Source organism: Eucyclogobius newberryi, unplaced genomic scaffold (assembly GCF_026437365.1).
Source record: "Eucyclogobius newberryi isolate DKJ021-1_F unplaced genomic scaffold, fEucNew1.0.hap1 SCAF_9, whole genome shotgun sequence".
Lineage (NCBI taxonomy): Eukaryota > Metazoa > Chordata > Actinopteri > Gobiiformes > Gobiidae > Eucyclogobius > Eucyclogobius newberryi.
Window position 1 is genome coordinate 25,464,422 of NW_027316532.1, and position 25,562 is coordinate 25,489,983.

The 25,562-nt window shown below is 45.5% G+C and overlaps 2 protein-coding genes across 3 annotated transcripts; one reads left to right on the forward strand and one right to left on the reverse strand.

Moving 5' to 3' along the window:
• The first annotated feature begins 287 nt into the window (after positions 1-287).
• On the forward strand, positions 288-4,266 carry LOC140353861 (ELAV-like protein 1). The gene is made up of 7 exons (XM_072438620.1): positions 288-335; positions 427-486; positions 914-1,085; positions 2,023-2,126; positions 2,604-2,757; positions 2,841-3,057; positions 3,748-4,266. Exons 1-7 carry the CDS (start codon positions 303-305, stop codon positions 4,049-4,051), a joined length of 1,044 nt encoding a protein of 347 aa, XP_072294721.1. The 5' UTR covers positions 288-302; the 3' UTR covers positions 4,052-4,266.
• A 356-nt stretch (positions 4,267-4,622) lies between these two features.
• On the reverse strand, positions 4,623-25,213 carry LOC140354388 (alanine aminotransferase 2-like). Of its 2 annotated transcripts, XM_072439384.1 has the most exons (11): positions 25,155-25,213; positions 23,788-23,856; positions 23,567-23,675; positions 23,354-23,490; positions 9,003-9,246; positions 6,418-6,497; positions 6,203-6,339; positions 5,923-6,094; positions 5,431-5,586; positions 4,825-4,940; positions 4,623-4,762 (listed from the first exon to the last, which is right to left on the reverse strand). In XM_072439384.1, the coding sequence occupies exons 1-11, from the start codon at positions 25,185-25,187 to the stop codon at positions 4,675-4,677; spliced, it is 1,341 nt and encodes a 446-aa protein (XP_072295485.1). In that variant the 5' UTR covers positions 25,188-25,213; the 3' UTR covers positions 4,623-4,674. The 2 variants fall into 2 exon arrangements, with proteins under 2 accessions (XP_072295485.1, XP_072295486.1); XM_072439385.1 differs by lacking the exons at positions 23,788-23,856; positions 25,155-25,213 and having other exon boundaries at positions 23,571-23,659.
• Between the last annotated feature and the right edge of the window lie 349 nt (positions 25,214-25,562).

Consider the following 25,562-nt stretch of genomic DNA (forward strand, 5'->3'; position numbering starts at 1 on the left):
AAATGCTATTTCCCTCATTTAGCTAAGCGCTGAAAATGGGCAGTTTTTAATGCTATCTGTGTGTGGATTATATCTAAGTGCTGCACCTCTCATGCATTTATCTGGAAAACTGTTTACATTAGCTACAAGCTCGTGTGTGTGTGTGTGTGTGTGTGTGTGACTGTGTGTGTGACTGTGTGTGTGACTGTGTGTGTGTGTGTGTGTGTGAGATAATTTATAATTACATGTCGCTAGTTTGAGAAGCTCATCTGTTATGATTTTTATTTTATTTTTTTTAGGTAAACGCTACAGGCAAATATCACATGGCTCACAGGCAAAGACAGAGGTTCCTCAAGGTGAATTTAATATGTTTTTATTTTGGGGAATCATCAGTGTTCTTTTGCTATAATGGTTTACATTGCATATTGAACGTATATTTTGTTATAGGTGTGTGAGGTTCAACCGACCCATGGGGATGAAGACAGCAACGAGGACAGCTCTGAGAAGGTGCTTTTCCTTATGTTTTCTGGCATTATAAGCAACCTTTCAACTGAAATGTTTTTTCTTTCATTTTATCAACTTGCGTTCATAGATTTCTGTGAGACATTGGAACTTCAAAAGGGACGTAAAGATCAAGTAGTAGTCCATAATCCCCCCTATAGACTTCTTTTGTATCTCATACAAATATAATGAAGCAAGAGATTCAAACCTGGCTCAATCCATTTTTGAGGTTTGGCTATATGCCCCAACGATGTGCAATTTTGGCCTTAGACATCTAAAATGTATAAAAACATTGTGTTATGGAAAAACTGGCATACATTTTTTTTCTCACATATGTATTTGAACTACAGAAGTTCATCTCTAAATGTTTCTTTCACCTGCAGTGTCTGTCCTTGCTCCAGTCCCTTGTTTCACGCTCATGTGTTCTTTGCAGCATCATAGGAATGACTTCGATGAGCATCAGTTGATGGACGACGACTCAAACGGCCGAACCAACTTGATCGTGAACTATCTGCCCCAGAGCATGTCCCAGGAGGAGCTGTGCAGACTGTTCAGCAGCGTGGGCGAGGTGCAGACTGCCAAGCTCATCCGGGACAAAGTGGGAGGTAACTACTGCCTGAACAGAAATGTATTTACAATTGGACTCTAAAGCAGAATTGCCAATTATAATGTGGGCCCAAGTACAATTTTTCCTCGATTTTTCATTTTAAAATTTTATTATGGAGGAATGCAGCTTTGTGTTTTTTTTTTTGGTAATGCAAATTGTTTTTGGTTTGTTTTTCACACTGGGTTTTTGGTTCGGTACCGAGACCTCTTGATGATCTCTGTTCCAAACACTATTATGTTTTGGTTTGTTTGTTTATTTATTTTTATTTATGGCCTTAGGTGAAGTTCCGGTCATCAATTTTGGGAATTAACTTTTTTTTTCTCGAGGAAACATGTAATATTTGCTTTGACCAAAGCTCTGATTTCCAATTTGTTAATGTTTGTCAATGTACTTATTTTTTCATACTTGATACTTTTTCCTTTATGAAAACAATGTACTCTTGGTGGTGTAATCCAGGTGTGACAGGTATACAATTTTGTTGTTTTACAAAAATGTCAGTTTTGTGTGAATTTACTTGTATGTGATTTGGTCACATTTTAGGGGACTGGTAAATGTTTCGGAGGGTGTTTCCAAGGAAAATCCACCACTATGCCATTTCTTTACTTTAATGTTTAATTCTAAATGTTGTAAAAACATTTTATTTGTGTGATTTTAATTTTTGCTAACCATAAGGTATTTTATTATGAAAGCATTTTATTATTGAATATTAGTCTATAGTCATGCTCAAGCACATTATTACACACTTTTTATGAAACTATATTATATTTACTATTATGCTACTTTATATTTATATCTTCTTTTGTTTTATTTTACCTATGGAAACCTGGAATCTTAAAGCACAGAATTCCATGTTATTTCAATTACTTGATATATGTGGAAGCTGTGAAGAAAACAGCTGTGTTGTTTTATTTTGTTTTCCTTTGTTTTTTTTCTAGGCAACAGTTTAGGTTACGGCTTTGTTAACTTTGTTAACCCTAATGATGCAGAGAGGGCAATCAATACCCTCAATGGCCTGAGGCTACAGTCTAAAACTATCAAGGTAAAGTGCCAAAGGAGCTCTTTGATTTTCATGTTTCAACTCATGTGCACTATCATGTCCTGAGTAGCCCTGGGCAGCAGAGAGCGCTCTTCAACTTTGTCAAATGGAAAAAGGTATCTTTGTTTTTTACAAGAATGTTTTTGTTTTTATTTGGAAAATTCCACTGTTTGATCTTCGGCTGCTGTTGCCTCTGAATTTGTTTTTACTAGTTCAGAGTGACACTGTGCTGATTTCTTTTTTTTTCTCAATGTTTTCTTTTTATGTATTCAATGCCATTGGATTTGTTTATCTTTACTTTCTTTTTTGTCTTAAGTAAAATTGTATGGAAAATGATTTTTCAAGAGCCACCTGTAAACTACGTTTTAAAATGTTTTTAAATGTCTTTGTTTTCTTTTACAATTTTTATATCAATGTTTACAATAACTGAGCTCATTTGCTAAGGGCCAAACACTGAAACATGTCTGCTGCCTCCTACAGGTTTCTTTTGCCCGGCCAAGTTCTGACATGATTAAAGATGCTAATCTGTACATTAGCGGCCTGCCCAGGACAATGGGTCAGCAGGACCTTGAGGATCTGTTCTCTCGCTTTGGGCGCATCATCACCTCCAGAGTACTTGTGGATCAAGCATCAGGTAAGCAGTGAGCAAGAGTCAATAAAGTCTTACTTTTAATACAAGTTTACAATTATTGTTCTCATTGTGACTGCTCTCCTAAGGTCATTCCCGTGGTGTCGCTTTCATCCGTTTTGACAAAAAATCTGAAGCAGAAGATGCCATTGAAAGCCTCAATGGCCAAACTCCACCTGGCACCTCTGAGCCAATCACAGTCAAGTTTGCTGCCGCCCCAAATCAAACAAAGAATCAAATGGGTTCCCAATCATACCAGTCCCGGCGGTTTGGAGGACCTGTCCATCACCAGTCTCAGCGCTTCAGGTAAATCAATTCCAAAGCCTATTTAACATAAATGTGTATGCAGTACAAGCCTGCTGAAATTCAGCAGGCTTATTTTTATTCAGTTCATCAATCATGATTGTTTAACAAAATATGATTTAGATTACTTGGCTTATTGATTTGTACAATATAAATAAAATGTATCAAAGAATATTTTTTATAAAGTACCGCCGCCAACGCAAAATAGCAGTAAATGAAATATAAAAAGCAGTATTAAGTCAAAAGATAAGGGAGTGCGGAGCAATTTTTTGCCAAAATCCTGCAGGGGTCTGTGACAGAGCCGAGAAGTCATGAGTGCGCGGGCCCGGGGAGAGCATGTGAAGATGCACGCGGTCTCCGTGCCAAATCCTTTATATCACAAATACACGCAAAAAAAAACAAATCTGTAAAACAAGTAATAAGATAACTGCGGCCTAACGAGAAAATTAAATACATATTTTGTATACTGTAATTGGTGTACACATTTTAGCATATTTAGGTATTGACTTGTTTTAAGGGGTTTAAGTGGTATTTGTCGTATAGATACGGGAACTGAAAAATCTGGACCGGTGCATCCCTAGTTTCAAACTAAACTCATAAGTGTTGGATTGTATAGATCTGCTCACATACTAGAGAGATGGTAATCTTTAAAACCCTTAATAAAAGTGAAACTTTGGCATTGATTGTCTCCAGATACTCTCCCATTGACGTCAGTCATGGAGGCGGTGCGGACGGGTCGAATGGCTGGTGCATTTTCATCTACAATCTGACTCAAGACACGGATGAGTCCATGCTGTGGCAGATGTTCGGGCCCTTTGGGGCCGTGGCCAACGTGAAGGTCATCCGCGACTTCAAAACAAATAAGTGCAAAGGGTTCGGTTTTGTCACAATGAGCAACTACGAAGACGCCGCCATGGCTATCCACAACCTGAACGGATACCGGCTGGGAGACAAGGTCCTCCAGGTGTCCTTCAAGACCAGTAAGGGCTACAACTAGACCCTCTTCTGGATCATGTACCAGTTGATTTTCTTGTGCTGATCTGTGTATCTGCTACACAATTGCGGCTACATTTGTTTGTCATTTTATTTTCTTCCCGCAAGCCCTTGTCAAATTGAAAGGCAACGTTATTCTTGTGGTAACGTACAGTTCGAATGCTTGGGGGATGCACTATGAAATATTCAGTTAAAAGTGTTGCCTCCACAGCTTGTCCATTTATACTTTGTTGTTTGACACTATGTTCTTCTTGTGTTCAAGTTACAAACTTGTCTTGGAGAAAACCCCAAATTAATACATTTTTATGTAAGGATTCTTCATATAGCAGCATTATTACTGTATTTTATTATTTGTTTTATATTTTAATTTTGTGCTGTGGCTTTAAATGCTTGCTGTTATTAAAAAAAGACTCCCTTAATCAGTGTTTTTTTGTATTTCTGTTAATAGTTGTACTGAAATTAGAAATGCACTTAGAAAAATAGATGTAACAGACTTAAACACACAATGAAAACTTGAATCATTTATTATCATTGACATGGGTAAGGATGAAAACCTCAGTGTGAAATGAAGTGAATTCATCAGCAGCCGACTTCCTTCACAAGTCTGTTTTTAGTGTGATTTCTGGTCTAGTATGTCTCATGTAGTTGGTGATGGAAGGAGCACAGTCGAGAGAGAGCGTCCTGAAAAGTGTCTGACGATGCAGCAAAACTGAGCCTGAAAGACTTATAATAAAAAGACTGCGACACAACACGATGAGATGTCGCTTTGATCCTTACCGAATATAGTAACACGTTTCCTCTTCAGATCCATTCTCACTCCCTGCTCCCACACACACGCCTGCTTTATCCACCAGCATCTGACTGTACAGCACATCAGGCTGCAGTCCTAATGTCTGAAATGGACAAAAATGGCTTTCAGAAACCCAAAGTCTTATCCTAACTAAAAATGGGAGATATATTGAGAAGAAATATACCGCCATTGTTGTTTTGGAGATGTAAAGAATATGAATATTGAATAGTTTGATAGTAATGCTGCACAATGACTTAAAAATGTAATTTAACTTTGAGCGTCATCTTTCAAACGTCATCTGTCATAATATCATTTCTGCACATTTGTGGTTATTTTCAGTCCTTTCACATTTTTGTTACACTTGAACCTCAGCCACAACATTTACTGGCAGATTTTAGCAATTTTTTTGATGGATTGCAAAAATATTGTCTGAAAATTGTCATTAAAATAAATCGAAACAAAAAAGGCAAAGGTTGGTAGAGCAGCCAAAATATGTACTTCAGTGTCATGTTACTTTAAAATAATATTACTCACGTAGCATACAAAACAAATGCCCTGCAACAACGTTCATTTCAATCAGAGATATATCTGACCTTTGCCTCTTCTAAAAACCGAGCAGGTAAATCCAGTCGAGGAAACAGGAAGATTCCCCCCATCGCCGGCTGACAGCTCACACCTTTGAGTGTGTTCATGACCTCATATCCTCGCTGAGCATTATGGGACAGGTTTGAGTGAATGAGAGAAATCTCCTAGAAAAAAGAGTAAAACAACAACAAATATTTGATTATCAATTTCTAGGACCATTCTCAACTTCTATGGTCAGGTTTTTGGTCAGATACTCCACAGGATGATTGCTTTGCCTGTTTCAAGTAGAAAGTTTAGTTGAGAACTAGCCTTTTATGCAGAAATATTAGAATCTGTACGTCATTTAATGTAGTTCTGTTTGATTACAGTAACTCACACATCATAAATCAGCTTTAAATACATTTATGTCCAAACTGACATGGATAATTATTGGGGTACCACTTCTTGCTTCTACTTGTGTAATATCTGGAAGTAACCACGTACACAGAGTATGTTTGTACCTGTGTGTACGTTGGATACGAGGCCTCGCCTGGCGTTGGCGGGTTGACCATTATCTCTAAAGCAGACTGTGGTAAAATAGCAGGGCTTCTATAACCCATCAAAACCATAAGCCTCTCCGCCACCACTTTGTCTGTGTTGAGGAGCTCCATGTACCCTCCCCTCAGACCACACCTGAAGAGCAAAGTGGAAAACAGGTCATTTATTCTGTTAGTTAACTATCTAACAAAACAATGTATATATTTTCACATCATTTATTAAGTTTAGGACATTGCTACTCACTCTCCTAAACTTCCATTTGACAAGGAATTGAAAGAGATCAACTCCACGTGTTCTGAGTATTCTTGGCCCATCTCGAGCAGTACTTTCTTATATGATAAAAACTCCACGCCAGGTCCATACACACAGTCCTGGTAAACCTAGAGACAACAAAAACAAAAATGTAGCTCCAAAATGTTACAGACATACTGAATACGACCGGTAATACTAGTGATTACCTCATTGACCAAAAGAAAAAGTCCCTCTGCTGCAGCAAATCGTATCACGCTCTCAATGGATTTTCTGTCTTGTACATGTCCTGTCAAAGAAAACACACGGTCAAATATATTTTCAGATGATGTCATGGAGTCAGACAGCATGAAAGCAGAATTCATAAATTATAAACATATTTGTTACTCTATAGTCGACAATAAAATGTCCCTGAAAGTTAAAACAACATCCACATTTCAACATCGATGAAGCATAACTTTTCATAATATCTTGCTGTTCTCTAACATAAAATAAAGGTTGTTTATGTAAAACAAAAACAAAAAATCTTCCATGAACTAAACATAGAATTGTATGGACAAGAGATCATATTTATTCCTGCAAAATCTGGAAACTACTAGTACAAATTTAAATGAAATACCAGAAGCCTATTATTCCCTTGATATTGTGTGTAAAACCACTACAGGTGTAATTTGTAAACTAGTAGTAAACAGTATAAATCTGATGCCTAATGTAGAATTGTGACATACAGTTATTTTGACCCTGAGGACAACTTGATCCTGAGTCAATGTGTGGGGCTGTTGTGTACCTGTGGGGATGCTGTGTACCTAGGGGGATGTTGTGTACCTGTGGGGATGCCATGTACCTGTAAGGATGTACCTGTGGGGATGCCGTGTACCTGTGAGGATGTGGTGTACCTGCAGAGATGCCGTGTACTTGTGGGGATGTTGTGCACCTGTGGGGATGCTGTAAACCTGAAAGGATGTGCCTGTGAGGATGCCATGTACCTGTGGGGATGTTGTGTACCTGTGGGGATGCGGTGTACCTGTAAAAATGTACCTGTGGGGATGCCATGTACCTGTGGGGATGTCATTTACCTGAGGGGATGCCGTTTACCTGTGGGGATGTTGTGTACCTGTAAATATGTACATGTGGGGATGCCGTTTACCTGTGGGGATGCCGTGTGCCTGAAAGGATGTACATGTGGGATTGCCGTGTACCTGTGGGGATGTTGTGTACCTGTAAATATGTACCTGTGGGGATGCTGTGTACCTGAAAGGATGTACATGTGGGGATGCCGTGTACCTGTGGGGATGCCGTGTGCCTGAAAGGATGTACATGTGGGATTGCCGTGTACCTGTGGGGATGTTGTGTACCTGTAAATATGTACCTGTGGGGATGCCGTGTACCTGAAAGGATGTACATGTGGGATTGCCGTGTCCCTGTGGGGATGTTGTGTACCTGTAAATATGTACCTGTGGGGATGCCGTGTACCTGAAAGGATGTACATGTGGGAATGCCGTGTACCTGTGGGGATGTTGTGTACCTGTAAATATGTACCTGTGGGGATGCCGTGTACCTGAAAGGATGTACATGTGGGAATGCCGTGTACCTGTGGGGATGTTGTGTACCTGTAAATATGTACCTGTGGGGATGCCGTGTACCTGAAAGGATGTACATGTGGGAATGCCGTGTACCTGTGGGGATGTTGTGTACCTGTAAATATGTACCTGTGGGGATGCCGTGTACCTGAAAGGATGTACATGTGGGAATGCCGTGTACCTGTGGGGATGTTGTGTACCTGTAAATATGTACCTGTGGGGATGCCGTGTACCTGAAAGGATGTACATGTGGGAATGCCGTGTACCTGTGGGAATGCTGTTTACATGTGGGAATGCCGTGTACCCGTGGGGATGCCGTGTACCCGTGGGGATGCCGTGTACCTGTGGGGATGCTGTGTACGTGTGGGGATCCCGTGTATCTGTGGGGATGTTGGGGACCTGTGGGGATGCCGTGTACCTGTGGGGATGCTGTGTACCTGTGGGGATCTCGTGTATCTGTGGGGATGTTGGGGACCTGTGGGGATGCCATGTACCTGTGGGGATGCCGTGTACCTGTGGGGATCTCGTGTATCTGTGGGGATGTTGGGGACCTGTGGGGATGCCGTGTACCTATAAAGATGTACCTGTGGGGATGCCGTGTACCTGTGGGGATCTCGTGTATCTGTGGGGATGTTGGGGACCTGTGGGGATGCCGTGTACCTATAAAGATGTACCTGTGGGTATGCCGTGTACCTGTGGGGATCTCGTGTATCTGTGGGGATGTTGGGGACCTGTGGGGATGCCGTGTACCTATAAAGATGTACCTGTGGGGATGCCGTGTACCTGTGGGGATCTCGTGTATCTGTGGGGATGTTGGGGACCTGTGGGGATGCCGTGTACCTATAAAGATGTACCTGTGGGTATGCCGTGTACCTGTGGGGATCTCGTGTATCTGTGGGGATGTTGGGGATCTGTGGGGATGCCGTGTACCTATAAAGATGTACCTGTGGGGATGCCGTGTACCTGTGGGGATCTCGTGTATCTGTGGGGATGTTGGGGACCTGTGGGGATGCCGTGTACCTATAAAGATGTACCTGTGGGAATGCCGTGTACCTGTGGGGATCTCGTGTATCTGTGGGGATGTTGGGGACCTGTGGGGATGCCGTGTACCTATAAAGATGTACCTGTGGGGATGCCGTGTACCTGTGGGGATCTCGTGTATCTGTGGGGATGTTGGGGACCTGTGGGGATGCCGTGTACCTATAAAGATGTACCTGTGGGGATGCCTGGGTTGCAGATGAACAGAGCTCTCGGGTCACAGTGAGCTCTGGCATCAGTCACGGCTCGATGCAGCTCCTCCACGTCCACGGCCCAGCCCTGCTCCTGCTGCAGCCTGTAGGGCACCGAGCTCAGCCTGTTGTACTGCAGCAGGCGGGGCAGCGTGTGGGGGGACGGCACGGGGGTCAACACACCAGTCTGGAGGTCATCTCTCCCACTGGACAGCAAGCTCAGGACCAGCTGGAGAAAGATGCAGTGTGAGCTTGTAGTTTATGAGTCTTCTTCTGACCTGCTTTCATTTATTGTTTAATAGTAGTAGTAGAAGTAGTAGTAGTATTAGAGGTTTATTCTGTAGTTTTACAACTTAACAAGAATATACATAACAACCATATAAGAGACATGACAAAAGGATTTTGTCTGTTAAAAATTACCCATAATGCCTAACCCTTAACTTTAACTTTTAAGTGCATTATTCTATAAAAAATAATGTTTTATATGTCCTTTTGAAGCCATTTTAAATTGGTCATACAGCTTTGTATACTAACCTCTTTAACAGAAATAGTTACTTTTTTTTTTAATTAGGTCTTAATTTGTTTGAATATACCTGTTCTTCTAAGGTTGTATTGTCTCTCTCTGTGGTCACATAACCAATGTATACAGGGAGGGAGCAAATGAGTATACATCTTATACACGATAGCTGTTTAATACGCTGTTACAGAAAAAAGGAGGAAAAAAGATCTAAATATTGTCCTATTAATGGCAGCTTTGATGACATGTTTGTGTTGTGTGTTTTTGACAGAGGTGATGGGTGGAGTAAGCAAAACATTCAGAATTAAGGGCACCGATCTGAGAAGTGGAAGAAGTTATCAATTTTATTAAATGGTGAAATGTTGTGATCTTAATAAAGAATTGTCCTGACATTTCAATTGAATGTCTCTATACGTCTAAATGTTGTGACGTAAAAGTGACCATTGTAAAATTGACTTTTACTTTTACACTTTGTGTTTTTGTTGGGTTCATTGCAGCGTTTCGCTCAGCTTGTGCACTCTCTCCCGTGCCATCTGACTGTGACATCTTTGCAGAATACTCAGTCTTGGTACACCAGGTATATAATGCAGGACAGAAGACTCGTGTGTCGTTTTATCGGTAGCCGCACTGTTCACTGCTCCGGTCCCGTGAGTCAAGTGAACAGGAGGTTCCGCCTTTATTAATTGAACAGAGCGTATCCCTACGCCGAACAATATAGTGCTAACATGTAGTGGAACACATCGCTCTCTAACACCCCCACTCGATGGTGCCACTCACATTTCAATAAGCATTAGTTACCAAACATATAATCACAAAACTTTTCAATTTTGACCCTTGTGGCAGATTTTGTGAACACATCTGCGACCATGTTCTCAGTAGGACAGTACACAAGGAGTATTTTACCCTGCAACACATTAGACCTGATAAAGTGGTATTTAATGTCTACATGTTTGCTCCGCTGGCGGTTTACAGGATTCCTCGCAAGACGTATAGTCCCTTGGTTGTCCTCAAAGACCTTTGTTGTTGGTTCAAAGTTAGGGTCCATGTCCGTCAAAAGTTGTGTGAGGTAAAGTGCTTCTTGAATAGTAGCGGCTAGCGCCACATATTCTGCTTCACACGTTGATAGTGCAACAGTTTGCTGTTTCTTTGTTTTCCACGAAACAATCGCACCGTTCTGGCTTAGACTGTAGCAGTAGCCTGTAATGCTCTTTCTGTCCTCTGGGTCGTTGGCCCAGTCTGCATCAGAATATCCCATTAGTTGAAGTTTAGTGTCACATTTGTGGTAACACAACTTATAGTCCTTTGTCCCTTGTAGGTACCTGTACACATGCTTTAAAGCTGTCATGTGTTTCTCTCTGGGATCTGACAGACATTGTGACAATCTGCTCACTACCCAACTCACATCAGGCCTAGTACAAGTCATGATATAGATGAGGCTGCCCAACATCCCCCTGTATTTTCTTTGATCAGTTTGATCCCCGTCTGGAGTCAAATCACACTTTATTTCACTAGGAGTTGCTCTGGATTTGCAATCAGACATTCCAAATCTTTCCAAAATTTTGGCAATGTATCTGGTCTGGTTCATTGTGATAGAACCCTCTTTTTGTGTGAAATCAATCCCTAAGAAATGAGTAAGTTGTCCGAGGTCTTTCATTTTAAATGTACTTTTTAGTTCCTCTTTGACCTCCTTTAAACACTTTTCATTGGTTGCAGCCACAACAATATCATCAACCCATACTAACAAAATTACATTTTCATTTTCAGACAGTTTTGTGTAAATACAGTGGTCTGCCTGACTTTGCACAAAATTCTTCTCAAGCAAGAAATTGTGGAGCATAATGTTCCAATTTCTGCCCGACTGTTTAAGCCCATAGATTGATTTATGCAATTTACACACCAGTTGTGCACCATATTTTGGTTTAGCCTGAAAACCTTCTGGTTGTTCCATGTATATTTCGCAGTCAATAGGTGCATGCAAGTAAGCTGCTTTAACGTCCATTTGATGTAATTTCAAATCATGCTGTGCTGCCAGCTGCATCAGCACACGTAAGGAAGTCAAATTAGCAGTCGGTGAGAATGTCTCAGAATAGTCCAGTCCCTCCACCTGACTGTATCCTTTTGCCACATATCTGGCCTTGTATGTTTCATTTCCCCGGTCATCTTCTTTGAGCGCATAAACCCACCTTCCCCCCACTGTCTGTCTACCCTCTGGTAACGGTACAAGTGAGAAGGTGTCATTTTCTTTAAACGTCTCCATTTCATCTCTCATTGCCTTTTTCCAGTTGTCAGCCATTGGTGATGCCAGAGCCTCTTTAAAGGTTTGTGGCAGCCCAACTGTAGCTCTGTAACAGTAGTCGATAGTTAACTCACTGCTCTGCACTGTACATTCATAGTCATCCAAATACTTTGGTTTCTTTCTAATTCTACCTATAAGTGGCGTCTGTGTATCAGTCTTTGCGTCACTGTCTGGGTTAGAAACCTGCTCGTTTGTTTCTTCCCAGTCAGTCTGTGGTAGAGTCACTTCAGTTGGTGCCGTTACCCACTCAACGTAGTGGTCCTCTGCTTGGTCCATGTCAGTCTGTGTCTGCCTCTCAGTCACTTCTTTTGTTATGAAGTGGACCAATCTGTGTTTTTGAACTTTGTTCGTCTCTGGAAAATAAATCAGATAAGCTGGTGAATGACGGTCAAAACTCACAAAAATTCCCTTTTTGCCTTTTGGATCTAGCTTTTTCCGGTTTTGTTCATACACCACACAATCTGAACCAAACTTTTTCATTTTTGACAAATCTGGTCTTTTGCCAGTGAAAAGGTAATAAGGTGTCTCTCCTGTTCTCTTACAGTAACACCTGTTTCTTATGATGGCTGCAGTTCTAGCCGCATAGGGCCATAGCTCTTTTGGTAGTCCTGACTCTATCAACATGCAGCGCACCATTTCAAACAGTGTACGCCAGTTCCGCTCTGCAGTCCCATTCTGATGGGGAGAGTAGGGTGCTGACCTCTCATGCTTAATAGTATTGTCCAACAGTAGTGACTGATACTCCTCAGCAACAAACTCTGTCCCATTGTCGGATCTCAGGCGTTTCACTTTACCGTAAGGTGCTGTGTCGGCCAAGAACTGTTTTGTAGCTTCTACTGCCTTGTTTTTGTTTTTAAGGAAATACACAGATTGCACCAGAAAAATCATCAGTGAAAGTGATCGCATATTTGTACCCTTCAGGTGACTCTGGGGCAATAGGCCCACCAAGGTCTGTATGTATGAGCTCTAAAGGGGCTTTGGCTCTTACATCTGCCTCTCTGTTTCTGCTCTGGATGAATTTTCCCTGAAGACATGTTTCACACTGATTTGGTTTGCACTTTCCATCTTTGATTTTCATGCCATCTACAACCGTTTCAAGTTTTAATATGTCACCATAGTTGCAATGACCCATTATCTCATGCCAAGTTTTCAGATCAAAACATGCATTACAAGAATCATTACAGCTCTCTTCCACAACGTCCAAATAGTATAGTCTGTCTTTTACCTTCATGTCACATGTGGTACCATCAGGAAGGATCATTTTGTTATTGTTCATCTCAAAGTTGAACTTAGCTCCTTTTGAAGCTGCTGCCTCCACAGAAAGGATGTTCTGTGGGTATCCAGGGATCAAAAGGGCGTTGGTAAGCTTGACACTGACCACTCCGCCGCTGCTGTCAGCAAGTTTGATCTGGGCGTCGCCTTTCTTCAGCACGCTGCCAGTGATCCGCGATCCATCTGCCAGCTGCATGACGTGGTTCTTTGGCCAGAACGTCTCGTCGAATCTGGTGAAAGCTCCTTCGTTGGTGATGATGTGGGCAGAGGCACCGCTGTCCACAAGTAGTCCCTCCGGCTGGGCGTTGTGAGGTTGCCATTCCGTCGCCTTGAGTAAGAAGGTTTCCTCCTCTGTTCTCTGGTTGTCTCTAGTGCGAGAACTGTACTGCCCAGTGTCTTTTATGGCGGCCACCTTGCTGTTTGGTGTAGCAGGAGCCCTGAAGTCACGTTGTGCTTTCTTCTCTTTGTATCTACAGTCTCTTGCTTTGTGCCCAACTTTATCACAAATAAAGCATTCCCCTTTGAAGTATTTCTTCTCCTTGTAGTCTTTAAACTTTGGTTTGACAGCTCTGTAGTTTGCGGTCATTACCTCGTCTGCCCGTGGTCTGCTGCGGTAGCGTAGCGAGCACTCGAAGCTCCTCAGCCTGGCTTTGAACTCGTTGAAGGTTAAAACTTCTCTTGTCTGAGTGAAATGCACAGAAAATGGATTGTATTCGTCTGTGAGTCCTTTTAACACCATAGATACCAAGAGTGCATCACTGAGGGTCTCTTTAGCTCTGTTTAGTGCGGCCACTATCTTCTCAACACGTGCTAGATAGTCCGCTAGCTCTTCCCCATTAGCCATTAGCACATTGGTTAGCTCCGTGTAAAGCCCCACGATCCGCGGCTTTTCTTCAGACTCAAAATGGCGCCTCAGTATTTCTAAACTTTTCTTTCCATCGTCTGGCGCCTCATATAGGATTAGCAAAAGTGTCTTATCATCCAAACATCCACACATTTCTGCATATGCTAGTTCATTTTTCCTACCGGCCTCCACCGCCTCTTGTGGGTTAGCCGCTGCAGCTTCCTGACCTCCGAGGATAGCGTCTTTTAGGCCAATTGTTTTCAAGTACGCTAAAAATCTTGCCTCCCAGATGTGATAGCGGGCTTCGTCTCCGTCGAACCTCGGCGGTAGTCCGCGTCCGTGCATTGCTGTACCTGGGGTTTGCCTGGGCCCATAACCTGTTGGGTTCATTGCAGCGTTTCGCTCAGCTTGTGCACTCTCTCCCGTGCCATCTGACTGTGACATCTTTGCAGAATACTCAGTCTTGGTACACCAGGTATATAATGCAGGACAGAAGACTCGTGTGTCGTTTTATCGGTAGCCGCACTGTTCACTGCTCCGGTCCCGTGAGTCAAGTGTTGTTGTTGTTGTTGTTGTTGTTGTTGTTTTATGGCGGTTGGCATCCAATTGTTGCATTACCGCCAGACTTTATTCCTCAGACTTTTCGTAGTCCTCAGACTGTTGTTGTGACTGTTGTTGTCCGTAAAAGTACTCCTCCCATTGCTTTGGCGTACAAAGCCCATGAGGTCATGATGTGTTTTTGTGACTAGAATAGTTGTTGTGTCAGAGGCATCCAATTGTTGCATTACCGCCAGACTTTATTCCTCAGACTTTTCGTAGTCCTCAGACTGTCGTAGTCCGTAAAAGTACTCCTTCCATTGCTTTGGTGTTACAAAGCCCATGAGGTCATGATATGTCTTTGTGACTAGAATAGTTGTTGTTGTTTCAGACAACAACCGGCTTTATTCCAGGGAGACCTGTTGTTGTTGTTGTTGTTGTTGTTGTTGTTGTTGTTTTATGGCGGTTGGCATCCGAGTGTTGCATTACCGCCAGACTTTATTCCTCAGACGTTTCGTAGTCCTCAGACTCTGTCGTAGTCCGTAAAAGTACTCCTCCCATTGCTTTGGCGTTACAAAGCCCATGAGGTCATGATGTGTTTTTGTGACTAGAATAGTTGTTGTGTCAGAGACCAACCGGCTTTATTCCAGGGAGACTCTTCTTCACCTTCCTCGCCCTCTTTGACGTTCGGTGCTTTGGAAGTACAAAGCCCATGAGATCATGGGACGTCTTTGTTGTTTTACAAAGCCCATGAGGTCATGGGACGTCTTTGTCGTTTTATCCTTTAGAAGTCCTTCTTCCATCACTTTGGCGTTTCTAGGCCCATGAAGTCCAAGCGCGTTAGAACATCCTCTTGCTCCTCATCCTCGGCTCAGTCTCCAACACCCCCCACCTCTATAAACGTTTACCCAGCCCTGTGCTACATAAGTAAGCAACCACAGCCTGACACAAACCCTGTGACTGGATCGCCAGAACGTTCCGCAGATTGAACTCCCGCCCATTATTCCGAAACCACAAGGCCAACCCGGCCCTTTCCCTATCATAAGCCTCACAGCAAATCAGCACATGCTCGACAGTCTCTGGCACCCGACAGTGACCACACAGACCGGTCGGATGTTTGCCTATCCTACTCAGTGACCAATTGAGTCCAGTATGGCCAATCCTCATGCGGGCGAAGGCCCTTTCCTCCCACGCGTTCCTGCCCATAGACCCGCAAGGACCCACACTACCCTGTATGTGATAGAGATGCCGTCCAGTAACACAGTGGCTCCAAAATTCCTGCCAAAGGCCGACCACATGACTCTTGATAACAGGCTTGATTTCAGATTTGCTTAACTCAACCGCCACATCAATTGATGGCCGCCGAAGGGAACGTTTAGCCAGTGCATCAGCCATTTCGTTACCATCCACCCCCACATGCGCAGGGACCCAAATGAAGGAAACCCTCACATCCTTCCTGGACAGGGAGAGCATCAGACAGAAGATGCCATTCAACACATCCTGTCTGCAATCCGATTTCCCAGATTTAATGCTTTGCAATGCAGAAAGGCTGTCAGAGGCCACCACAATGCCGCAACACTGCAAAGCAGATTCCGCCCATTCCAACGCCAACCGTATCGCTATAAGTTCCGACGTGAAAACAGAAAGGCGATCTGTCAACCTCTTCTTGACCGCTAGCCCCAGGTCAGGCACAAAATAAGCGGCGCCAGTACGCCCACTCTCAGGATCCCTAGACCCGTCGGTATAAATAAACACATCACCTGAGTGCTTATCGATGAGCGCTTGAACGGCAAACTGCGGTGCCCTCCCAGCGACTCCTCTAAGCTTGCCATGCAAGCTAACATCAACAGGAGCCGGGACAAACTTCCACGGAGCTATAGCAGACAAAGCCACCGACGGGCTCACACGCAGATCACCAACCCCCGCAAGCCGCGCCTTCGCATTTCCTACCTGGCTGAAAATCATACCGCCAGCCTCACTCTGCCCCCCATCAACCCTGAGAAAGTCCCTCACCGGGTGAGAGCTCGTATGACCTTGCACATTCACCCAGTAAGCCAACAGAAGTTCTAGCCTCCGGAGCCGTAACGGCAATTCCCCCAACTCAACCTGCAGCGCCGAGACAGGGGAGGTCCTAAAAGCCCTACAGCAGATGCGCAAGGCCTGGGCTTGCTCCACATCAAGCTTCTTTAAGTTAGTCTCAGCCGCAGACATGTAGGCTATACAGCCATAATCAATAGCCGCCCTCATGACGGCCCGATAAATACCCAGGAGCGACCTTCTGCTGGCCCCCCAGTCCTGGCCGGATAGACAACGAAGCAAGTTATTCACCCTTTTGCATTTACCACTGACCTCATCAATGTGCCGACGCCAACTAAGCCTCTCGTCAAAGGTGACCCCCAAGAACCTCACCTCCCTGACCTGTTCGAGCACCTGCCCATGCAGTCGAAGGGAGACGTCCCTATGTCCATTGAAGAAACAGATCACTTGAGACTTCCGTACGGACAGTTTAAACCCCCACTTCAGGGTCCACTGCTCCACGTGCTGTATTGCCCTTTGCAGTTTCGCCTCGTAAAACCGGAGATTCCTCCCTCTCACCCATAGAGCGCCATCGTCAGCATAAAGGCTCCTCCCAACAGACCCATCCACGTCGTCAAAGATGTCCTTAATCATAACATTGAACAAGATAGGGCTACACACACTCCCCTGCGGGATCCCATTCTCCACCCCATAGACCCCAGAGTAAGCAGCGCCCACTCTGGTTTGGATACGCCGGCCAGACAGAAAGCTCCGGACCCAGTTAAACAGTTTACCCTTCACACCACACTTCCGCAGCTTAATGAGGAGCCCATCCTTCCAAACCATATCGTACGCCTTCTCCACATCAAAGAGCACCGCAATAACCTTTTCTTTCTGAGCCCTGGCCAGCTGGATATCAGATTCCAAACACAACACGGAATCCATGGTGTTCCTGCCCCTACGGAAACCACTCTGGTGCGCGGGAAGCAAACCCTGGAAGGAGGATTGACTCAGGTGGATGATCTCAATAGTGCAATTGTCTCGCTCATCACGCAGTCAGCGGTAGGCACGATTCCTAAGAGTGGTGGTAGTGGACATAGGAAGCGGGTGCCGTGGTGGACTGAAGCATGTGGTCATGCTGTTAGGGCGAGAAATGCGGCGTTTCGCCGGCTAAGGGTTGCCCACACTGAGGGTGCCCTCATTGACTACAAGAGGGCCCGCGCTGTTGTGCGGAAAACTGTGAGAACGGCCAAGAGTGCCTATTGGAGGCGGTATTGTTCCAAAATTGGGAGAGAAACGCGTCTCGGGGATGTTTGGGGGATGATTAAGCGGATGCATGGGGTTGAGCGCCGTCGTGGGACCCCGGTCCTAATACTGAATGGTGTTGAAGCAGTCAGCGACGTTGACAAAGCTGAACTGTTGGCCAGCACCTTTGTGTCGGTGCACAGCTCTGACAATCTCTCACCTGCGGAAAGGCACTACAGGGAGAGTACTTTGGCCCAGAATTCTGAGCTGATTGGGCACCAGCCTTCGACTCAAGATGACCTTGACCTTCCGTTTAGTTTGTTTGAGCTAAGGAGAGCACTTTCTAAGGCGAAACAGACAGCCCCGGGTAAAGAAGAGGTGTGCTATGACATGCTCTCTCATTTGACTGATGACACGCTTGGGCTAGTCCTGGGTCTTTTCAACCGTGTTTGGGATTCAGGTTGTGTTCCATCTGCGTGGAAACAGTCTACGGTGGTGCCGGTTCTGAAGCCGGGTAGGCCAGCGTCTGACCCTTCAAGTTATAGGCCGATTGCCTTGACGTCGCAGCTCGGGAAAACGATGGAGCGCATGGTTACCGAGCGGTTGGATTACTTCTTGGAGAGTCAGGGTTTGCTTCCCGCGCACCAGAGTGGTTTCCGTAGGGGCAGGAACACCATGGATTCCGTGTTGTGTTTGGAATCTGATATCCAGCTGGCCAGGGCTCAGAAAGAAAAGGTTATTGCGGTGCTCTTTGATGTGGAGAAGGCGTACGATATGGTTTGGAAGGATGGGCTCCTCATTAAGCTGCGGAAGTGTGGTGTGAAGGGTAAACTGTTTAACTGGGTCCGGAGCTTTCTGTCTGGCCGGCGTATCCAAACCAGAGTGGGCGCTGCTTACTCTGGGGTCTATGGGGTGGAGAATGGGATCCCGCAGGGGAGTGTGTGTAGCCCTATCTTGTTCAATGTTATGATTAAGGACATCTTTGACGACGTGGATGGGTCTGTTGGGAGGAGCCTTTATGCTGACGATGGCGCTCTATGGGTGAGAGGGAGGAATCTCCGGTTTTACGAGGCGAAACTGCAAAGGGCAATACAGCAGGTGGAGCAGTGGACCCTGAAGTGGGGGTTTAAACTGTCCGTACGGAAGTCTCAAGTGATCTGTTTCTTCAATGGACATAGGGACGTCTCCCTTCGACTGCATGGGCAGGTGCTCGAACAGGTCAGGGAGGTGAGGTTCTTGGGGGTCACCTTTGACGAGAGGCTTAGTTGGCGTCGGCACATTGATGAGGTCAGTGGTAAATGCAAAAGGGTGAATAACTTGCTTCGTTGTCTATCCGGCCAGGACTGGGGGGCCAGCAGAAGGTCGCTCCTGGGTATTTATCGGGCCGTCATGAGGGCGGCTATTGATTATGGCTGTATAGCCTACATGTCTGCGGCTGAGACTAACTTAAAGAAGCTTGATGTGGAGCAAGCCCAGGCCTTGCGCATCTGCTGTAGGGCTTTTAGGACCTCCCCTGTCTCGGCGCTGCAGGTTGAGTTGGGGGAATTGCCGTTACGGCTCCGGAGGCTAGAACTTCTGTTGGCTTACTGGGTGAATGTGCAAGGTCATACGAGCTCTCACCCGGTGAGGGACTTTCTCAGGGTTGATGGGGGGCGGAGTGAGGCTGGCGGTATGATTTTCAGCCAGGTAGGAAATGCGAAGGCGCGGCTTGCGGGGGTTGGTGATCTGCGTGTGAGCCCGTCGGTGGCTTTGTCTGCTATAGCTCCGTGGAAGTTTGTCCCGGCTCCTGTTGATGTTAGCTTGCATGGCAAGCTTAGAGGAGTCGCTGGGAGGGCACCGCAGTTTGCCGTTCAAGCGCTCATCGATAAGCACTCAGGTGATGTGTTTATTTATACCGACGGGTCTAGGGATCCTGAGAGTGGGCGTACTGGCGCCGCTTATTTTGTGCCTGACCTGGGGCTAGCGGTCAAGAAGAGGTTGACAGATCGCCTTTCTGTTTTCACGTCGGAACTTATAGCGATACGGTTGGCGTTGGAATGGGCGGAATCTGCTTTGCAGTGTTGCGGCATTGTGGTGGCCTCTGACAGCCTTTCTGCATTGCAAAGCATTAAATCTGGGAAATCGGATTGCAGACAGGATGTGTTGAATGGCATCTTCTGTCTGATGCTCTCCCTGTCCAGGAAGGATGTGAGGGTTTCCTTCATTTGGGTCCCTGCGCATGTGGGGGTGGATGGTAACGAAATGGCTGATGCACTGGCTAAACGTTCCCTTCGGCGGCCATCAATTGATGTGGCGGTTGAGTTAAGCAAATCTGAAATCAAGCCTGTTATCAAGAGTCATGTGGTCGGCCTTTGGCAGGAATTTTGGAGCCACTGTGTTACTGGACGGCATCTCTATCACATACAGGGTAGTGTGGGTCCTTGCGGGTCTATGGGCAGGAACGCGTGGGAGGAGAGGGCCTTCGCCCGCATGAGGATTGGCCATACTGGACTCAATTGGTCACTAAGTAGGATAGGCAAACATCCGACCGGTCTGTGTGGTCACTGTCGGGTGCCAGAGACTGTCGAGCATGTGCTGATTTGCTGTGAGGCTTATGATAGGGAAAGGGCCGGGTTGGCCTTGTGGTTTCGGAATAATGGGCGGGAGTTCAATCTGCGGAACGTTCTGGCGATCCAGTCACAGGGTTTGTGTCAGGCTGTGGTTGCTTACTTATGTAGCACAGGGCTGGGTAAACGTTTATAGAGGTGGGGGGTGTTGGAGACTGAGCCGAGGATGAGGAGCAAGAGGATGTTCTAACGCGCTTGGACTTCATGGGCCTAGAAACGCCAAAGTGATGGAAGAAGGACTTCTAAAGGATAAAACGACAAAGACGTCCCATGACCTCATGGGCTTTGTAAAACAACAAAGACGTCCCATGATCTCATGGGCTTTGTACTTCCAAAGCACCGAACGTCAAAGAGGGCGAGGAAGGTGAAGAAGAGTCTCCCTGGAATAAAGCCGGTTGGTCTCTGACACAACAACTATTCTAGTCACAAGAACACATCATGACCTCATGGGCTTTGTGGCGCCGGGGCGATGGGAGGAGTACTTTTGCGGACTGCGACAGAGTCTGAGGACTGCGAAGCGTCTGGGGAGTGGGGTCTGGCGGTGGTGCAACGCTCGGATGCCAACCGCCATAGGGCAACAGCAACAACAACAACAACAACAACTATTCTAGTCACAAAGACATATCATGACCTCATGGGCTTTGTAACACCAAAGCAATGGAAGGAGTTCTTTTACGGACTACGACAGAGTCTGAGGACTACGACAAAGTCTGAGGAATAAAGTCTGGCGGTAATGCAACACTTGGATGCCAACCGCCATAAAACAACAACAACAACAACAACAACAACAAACCCTGACTCTCCAAGAAGTAATCCAACCGCTCGGTAACCATGCGCTCCATCGTTTTCCCGAGCTGCGACGTCAAGGCAATCGGCCTATAACTTGAAGGGTCAGACGCTGGCCTACCCGGCTTCAGAACCGGCACCACCGTAGACTGTTTCCACGCAGATGGAACACAACCTGAATCCCAAACACGGTTGAAAAGACCCAGGACTAGCCCAAGCGTGTCATCAGTCAAATGAGAGAGCATGTCATAGCACACCTCATCTTTACCCGGGGCTGTCTGTTTCGCCTTAGAAAGTGCTCTCCTTAGCTCAAACAAACTAAACGGAAGGTCAAGGTCATCTTGAGTCGAAGGCTGGTGCCCAATCAGCTCAGAATTCTGGGCCAAAGTACTCTCCCTGTAGTGCCTTTCCGCAGGTGAGAGATTGTCAGAGCTGTGCACCGACACAAAGGTGCTGGCCAACAGTTCAGCTTTGTCAACGTCGCTGACTGCTTCAACACCATTCAGTATTAGGACCGGGGTCCCACGACGGCGCTCAACCCCATGCATCCGCTTAATCATCCCCCAAACATCCCCGAGACGCGTTTCTCTCCCAATTTTGGAACAATACCGCCTCCAATAGGCACTCTTGGCCGTTCTCACAGTTTTCCGCACAACAGCGCGGGCCCTCTTGTAGTCAATGAGGGCACCCTCAGTGTGGGCAACCCTTAGCCGGCGAAACGCCGCATTTCTCGCCCTAACAGCATGACCACATGCTTCAGTCCACCACGGCACCCGCTTCCTATGTCCACTACCACCACTCTTAGGAATCGTGCCTACCGCTGACTGCGTGATGAGCGAGACAATTGCACTATTGAGATCATCCACCTGAGTCAATCCTCCTTCCTGCAGAACCCTAGAACCATCATCAGCTTTCCTCAGGAAAGCCCCCCAGTTCGCCCTTGCCAACTGCCACCTCTGGATCCTCGTCCCCCTGACCACACAGCTCCCAAAGCCAATCACGGTGCGGACTAGATAGTGATCGCTACCAAAAGAAAGATTACCAAGAACCTCCCAACTACAAACACCAGCTAACTCCTTGGACACAAGTGTAAGATCTATTGCACTTTCCGCACCGGTCCCCATATCATAGCGGGTCCCACCCCCATCATTCAGACAAACCAACTCCCTTTGATTGATAAAACCCTCTACCACCTGCCCATACCTATCGGTACCACTACCGCCCCACAAAGCGCTATGCGCATTAAAATCCCCACACCACACGGCCTTTCCCCGAACATCCTTACCGATACTATGTAAGGACTCTAGCGTTAACTCACCACACGGATTATAAAGGTTAACCACAGTAACAGCTTCACCACCCAGCCAGACCCTCACCGCCAGAGCCTCCGGCGCTTTACTCACACTGACAACAACGTAATTTAGGTCATCTCGGACAAACACAGCCACACCTCCGCCTCTACCCTGCTCCCTATCATTCCTAACACACACATACCCTTGTATCCCAAAACCCCACCTAGGTCGTAACCAAGTCTCCTGCACGCACATAACGTGAGGCTTGTTCAACAAGGTAGAGACAAAATGCTTAAATTCCTGGCCATTAGCACGAAGACTACGCGCATTCCATTGCAAGACAACCACCGCCATTATGAGCCCCCGGAACCTGACGGCGCATCGGGAGCCCCCCCACTCCCACTGCCAGAATGGGGCAGGGCGCCCTCCCGCAGCGCATCCTCTATCTCCGTCCACTCGGGGCCCCCAGCTCCAAAGTACTTCCCTGCAGCCTTAGCGATGATCTTAGTCTTTTCGGATCTCTTCTTGGTTTGCCCAGTACAGTTAATCACTTCCACTATAAAGAGGAAGAAATCTTTCCTCTTCACAACCAGTACATCCTCCGCACAGATCAAGTGAACAGGAGGTTCCGCCTTTATTAATTGAACAGAGCGTATCCCTACGCCGAACAATATAGTGCTAACATGTAGTGGAACACATCGCTCTCTAACAGTTTTCACATCCACAGGCAAACAAAAGGAAAAAACATGAATTAACGTACCAAATCTAGATGACTAGACCACAAAAATTAGAAAAATAAAATCATGTCCGTAGGCGTGGTGAAAACAACATTCAACATAAAACAATGATGTGTAATTGTTAACTACTCAAAATAGTAAAAATGTACAGAAAAGTTAAATAAATGTGTATAACTATACATTATTACCTTCAAATTTTCCTGAGTTCCACTGTTAAAAATGATTTTGTGTGGATCGGCAGTCACTCCCCCGTCCCGCCTGGAGATGAACTCTGCAATCCGCTGCAGCACATAAGGCATCCCGACAGCGCTGGAGGAGTAAACACCTGGCATATAGACATGCACACGTGTTCAATAATGCAGTAACAGTCACAGGAGATAACGTGTAATGAGATGTCATACCCACACTTCCTCCGGGGCAAATATCAAGAAACTGTTGTGCTCTTTGTCGAGCGTCCAGAGGAATGTTGTCATCCCGCAGCAGATTGGTGTAAAGACAGGCTGCCAAGACCTGGAAATGACATAATCCAACCAAATCACTGCAAGACACATTTGGACTAAAACAGGTCAATGTGTAAACCGTGTGATAAGAAGGAAACAGTGAAACATGATGCAGCACATACCTGTCTGACAAATGAGACCGGGCCGATTCCAGCTCTGTGAAGATCTCCAGAAGACAGATCTATCACTGTCTGCAGACATAGAATGACACAAAGGCACACATGGCAATCATTCAGTCAAATAACTTTATTTGTACCTGCAGGGCAATTTAAAGACACCCAGGTAAAGTAGAGTCTTTCACTAAATGTGTTTCTTCCTCCTTTGTACAATTGTAAAGAGGGTCTGCCATGGAGACACACAAGCCACAATAACAATGCACATTTACGTGGACTTTTTTAGAAATACTGCATGTCATACAGAACCCCAAAACTATGATAAAAGAATGTGTTTGCGAAAATTGTGTTAGACTTTGACTGAAAAACAACAATGCAAAACTAGCAAGAAGGTCCCGGGATCGATTCCGGGATGGCGGGGGGCCTTTCTGTGTGGAGTTTGCACATTCTCACTGTGTCTGCGTAGGCTTCCTCTACCACTAAAACTATGTAAAATAGGGTAATAATCCAGGGTGAGAAAGGTCGCCTCAGACCTGCTCGTCCAGACCTGCTCGTCCAGGTGATGCACAGGTCAGCGCTTACTTGTACGGCTTTGGAAAAGGTAAACTTAATTTAAATAATTGTAAACTCCAGTCCCAAAGCGAACGTAAAGCAAACGTGCTTCCACTCTTCTCCATTGCTGTTGCTCTTGCACTTTTGTCTGTCCTGCTGTTTTACTGTTTTGCTGTTTCGCTTGTTTTGCTCTGTGTGTCCTCTGTCCGCTCTTCAGTGTCACTGTTTGGCCCCTCCGCTGCCTGGTTTATTGCATGCGGCCCTGCACCCAGTCTGGCCTGGAGGGAGTGGGAAGAGCCTGTTTGATCCAGCTCGATTTTAACTCTTGTAGTAATTGTTAAGTAAATTCAAATGTATAGTGTATAAAATACTCTGTAACTAGGAACCTGGCTCGGTGTTTGGTATGCTTTTGTGTGCCTTTAAAAGAACCAGTTTACCTCCGAAATGCCACATTTTGGCGTTGTTGGCAGGATTATCTGTTTAACCTGGCTCAGTGTTTGGTATACTTACCTGTGCCTTGGGAATCCCATTTAATTTAGTTGCAACGCTTTATTTAAAAGAACCATTTTTACCCCTGTAGTGCCACATACGAGACGAGTCATGACAGAACTTGTTTTGTTTAATCCTGGTCAAAGTCTTACATTCACATGGTGGAAAAAGGATTGAACTCAATCACTTTCTCTTTTTGATTTTGTCACAATTTCAAGTTCCTCAATGCAAAAATGCGTGACAATATTAGGACTGATCCACATCTTGATTATGGTGGGTAAGGACTACGACTCTTACCCACATTAATGCACAAAAATGCTTTATTTTTTACTCACCTGCACTATCTCCTGCGTCGTGCGCGCGTCCATGATCGACTGAACTTGTGCGTCTGCCTGAACTGAGCCGTGCAAGGAGAAAAGAAGGCGTGGACATGATGCAAGCCAGTACAACCGGTTATTTATTATATGTCAATCATTTTTAGAAGTGTATCAATGTTTACAGCTGTAGATTAGGAATATCTTATCTTATCTTAGATTCACAACAACCCAGAACCAAAGCATGCGTAAAAACAGCTCTGCTCAAAATAAACACTGGCTGAACAGATAATAAAGTGCATTCACAGTCTTTCCGGCCCTTTCTTTGCTAAAATTGAGAATCATCCTTGGCTCATGTCATTTTCACAAGCAACTATACCGTACGATACAGTTTAATTATTTGAGGAAAATGAACACAATAGCCATATA

Coding starts and splice junctions, on each gene's coding strand:
- LOC140354388 (XM_072439384.1), bottom strand. CDS start 25,187: ATGGACGCGCGCACGACGCAGGAGATAGTGCAG. Junction 6,340..6,417: donor TTTTTCTTTTGGTCAATGAG/GTAATCACTAGT, acceptor TGTTGTCTCTAG/GTTTACCAGGACTGTGTGTA. Junction 4,941..5,430: donor GGTTTTTAGAAGAGGCAAAG/GTCAGATATATC, acceptor TGTCCATTTCAG/ACATTAGGACTGCAGCCTGA.
- LOC140353861 (XM_072438620.1), top strand. CDS start 303: ATGGCTCACAGGCAAAGACAGAGGTTCCTCAAG. Junction 487..913: donor ACGAGGACAGCTCTGAGAAG/GTGCTTTTCCTT, acceptor TGTTCTTTGCAG/CATCATAGGAATGACTTCGA. Junction 2,758..2,840: donor ACTTGTGGATCAAGCATCAG/GTAAGCAGTGAG, acceptor TGCTCTCCTAAG/GTCATTCCCGTGGTGTCGCT.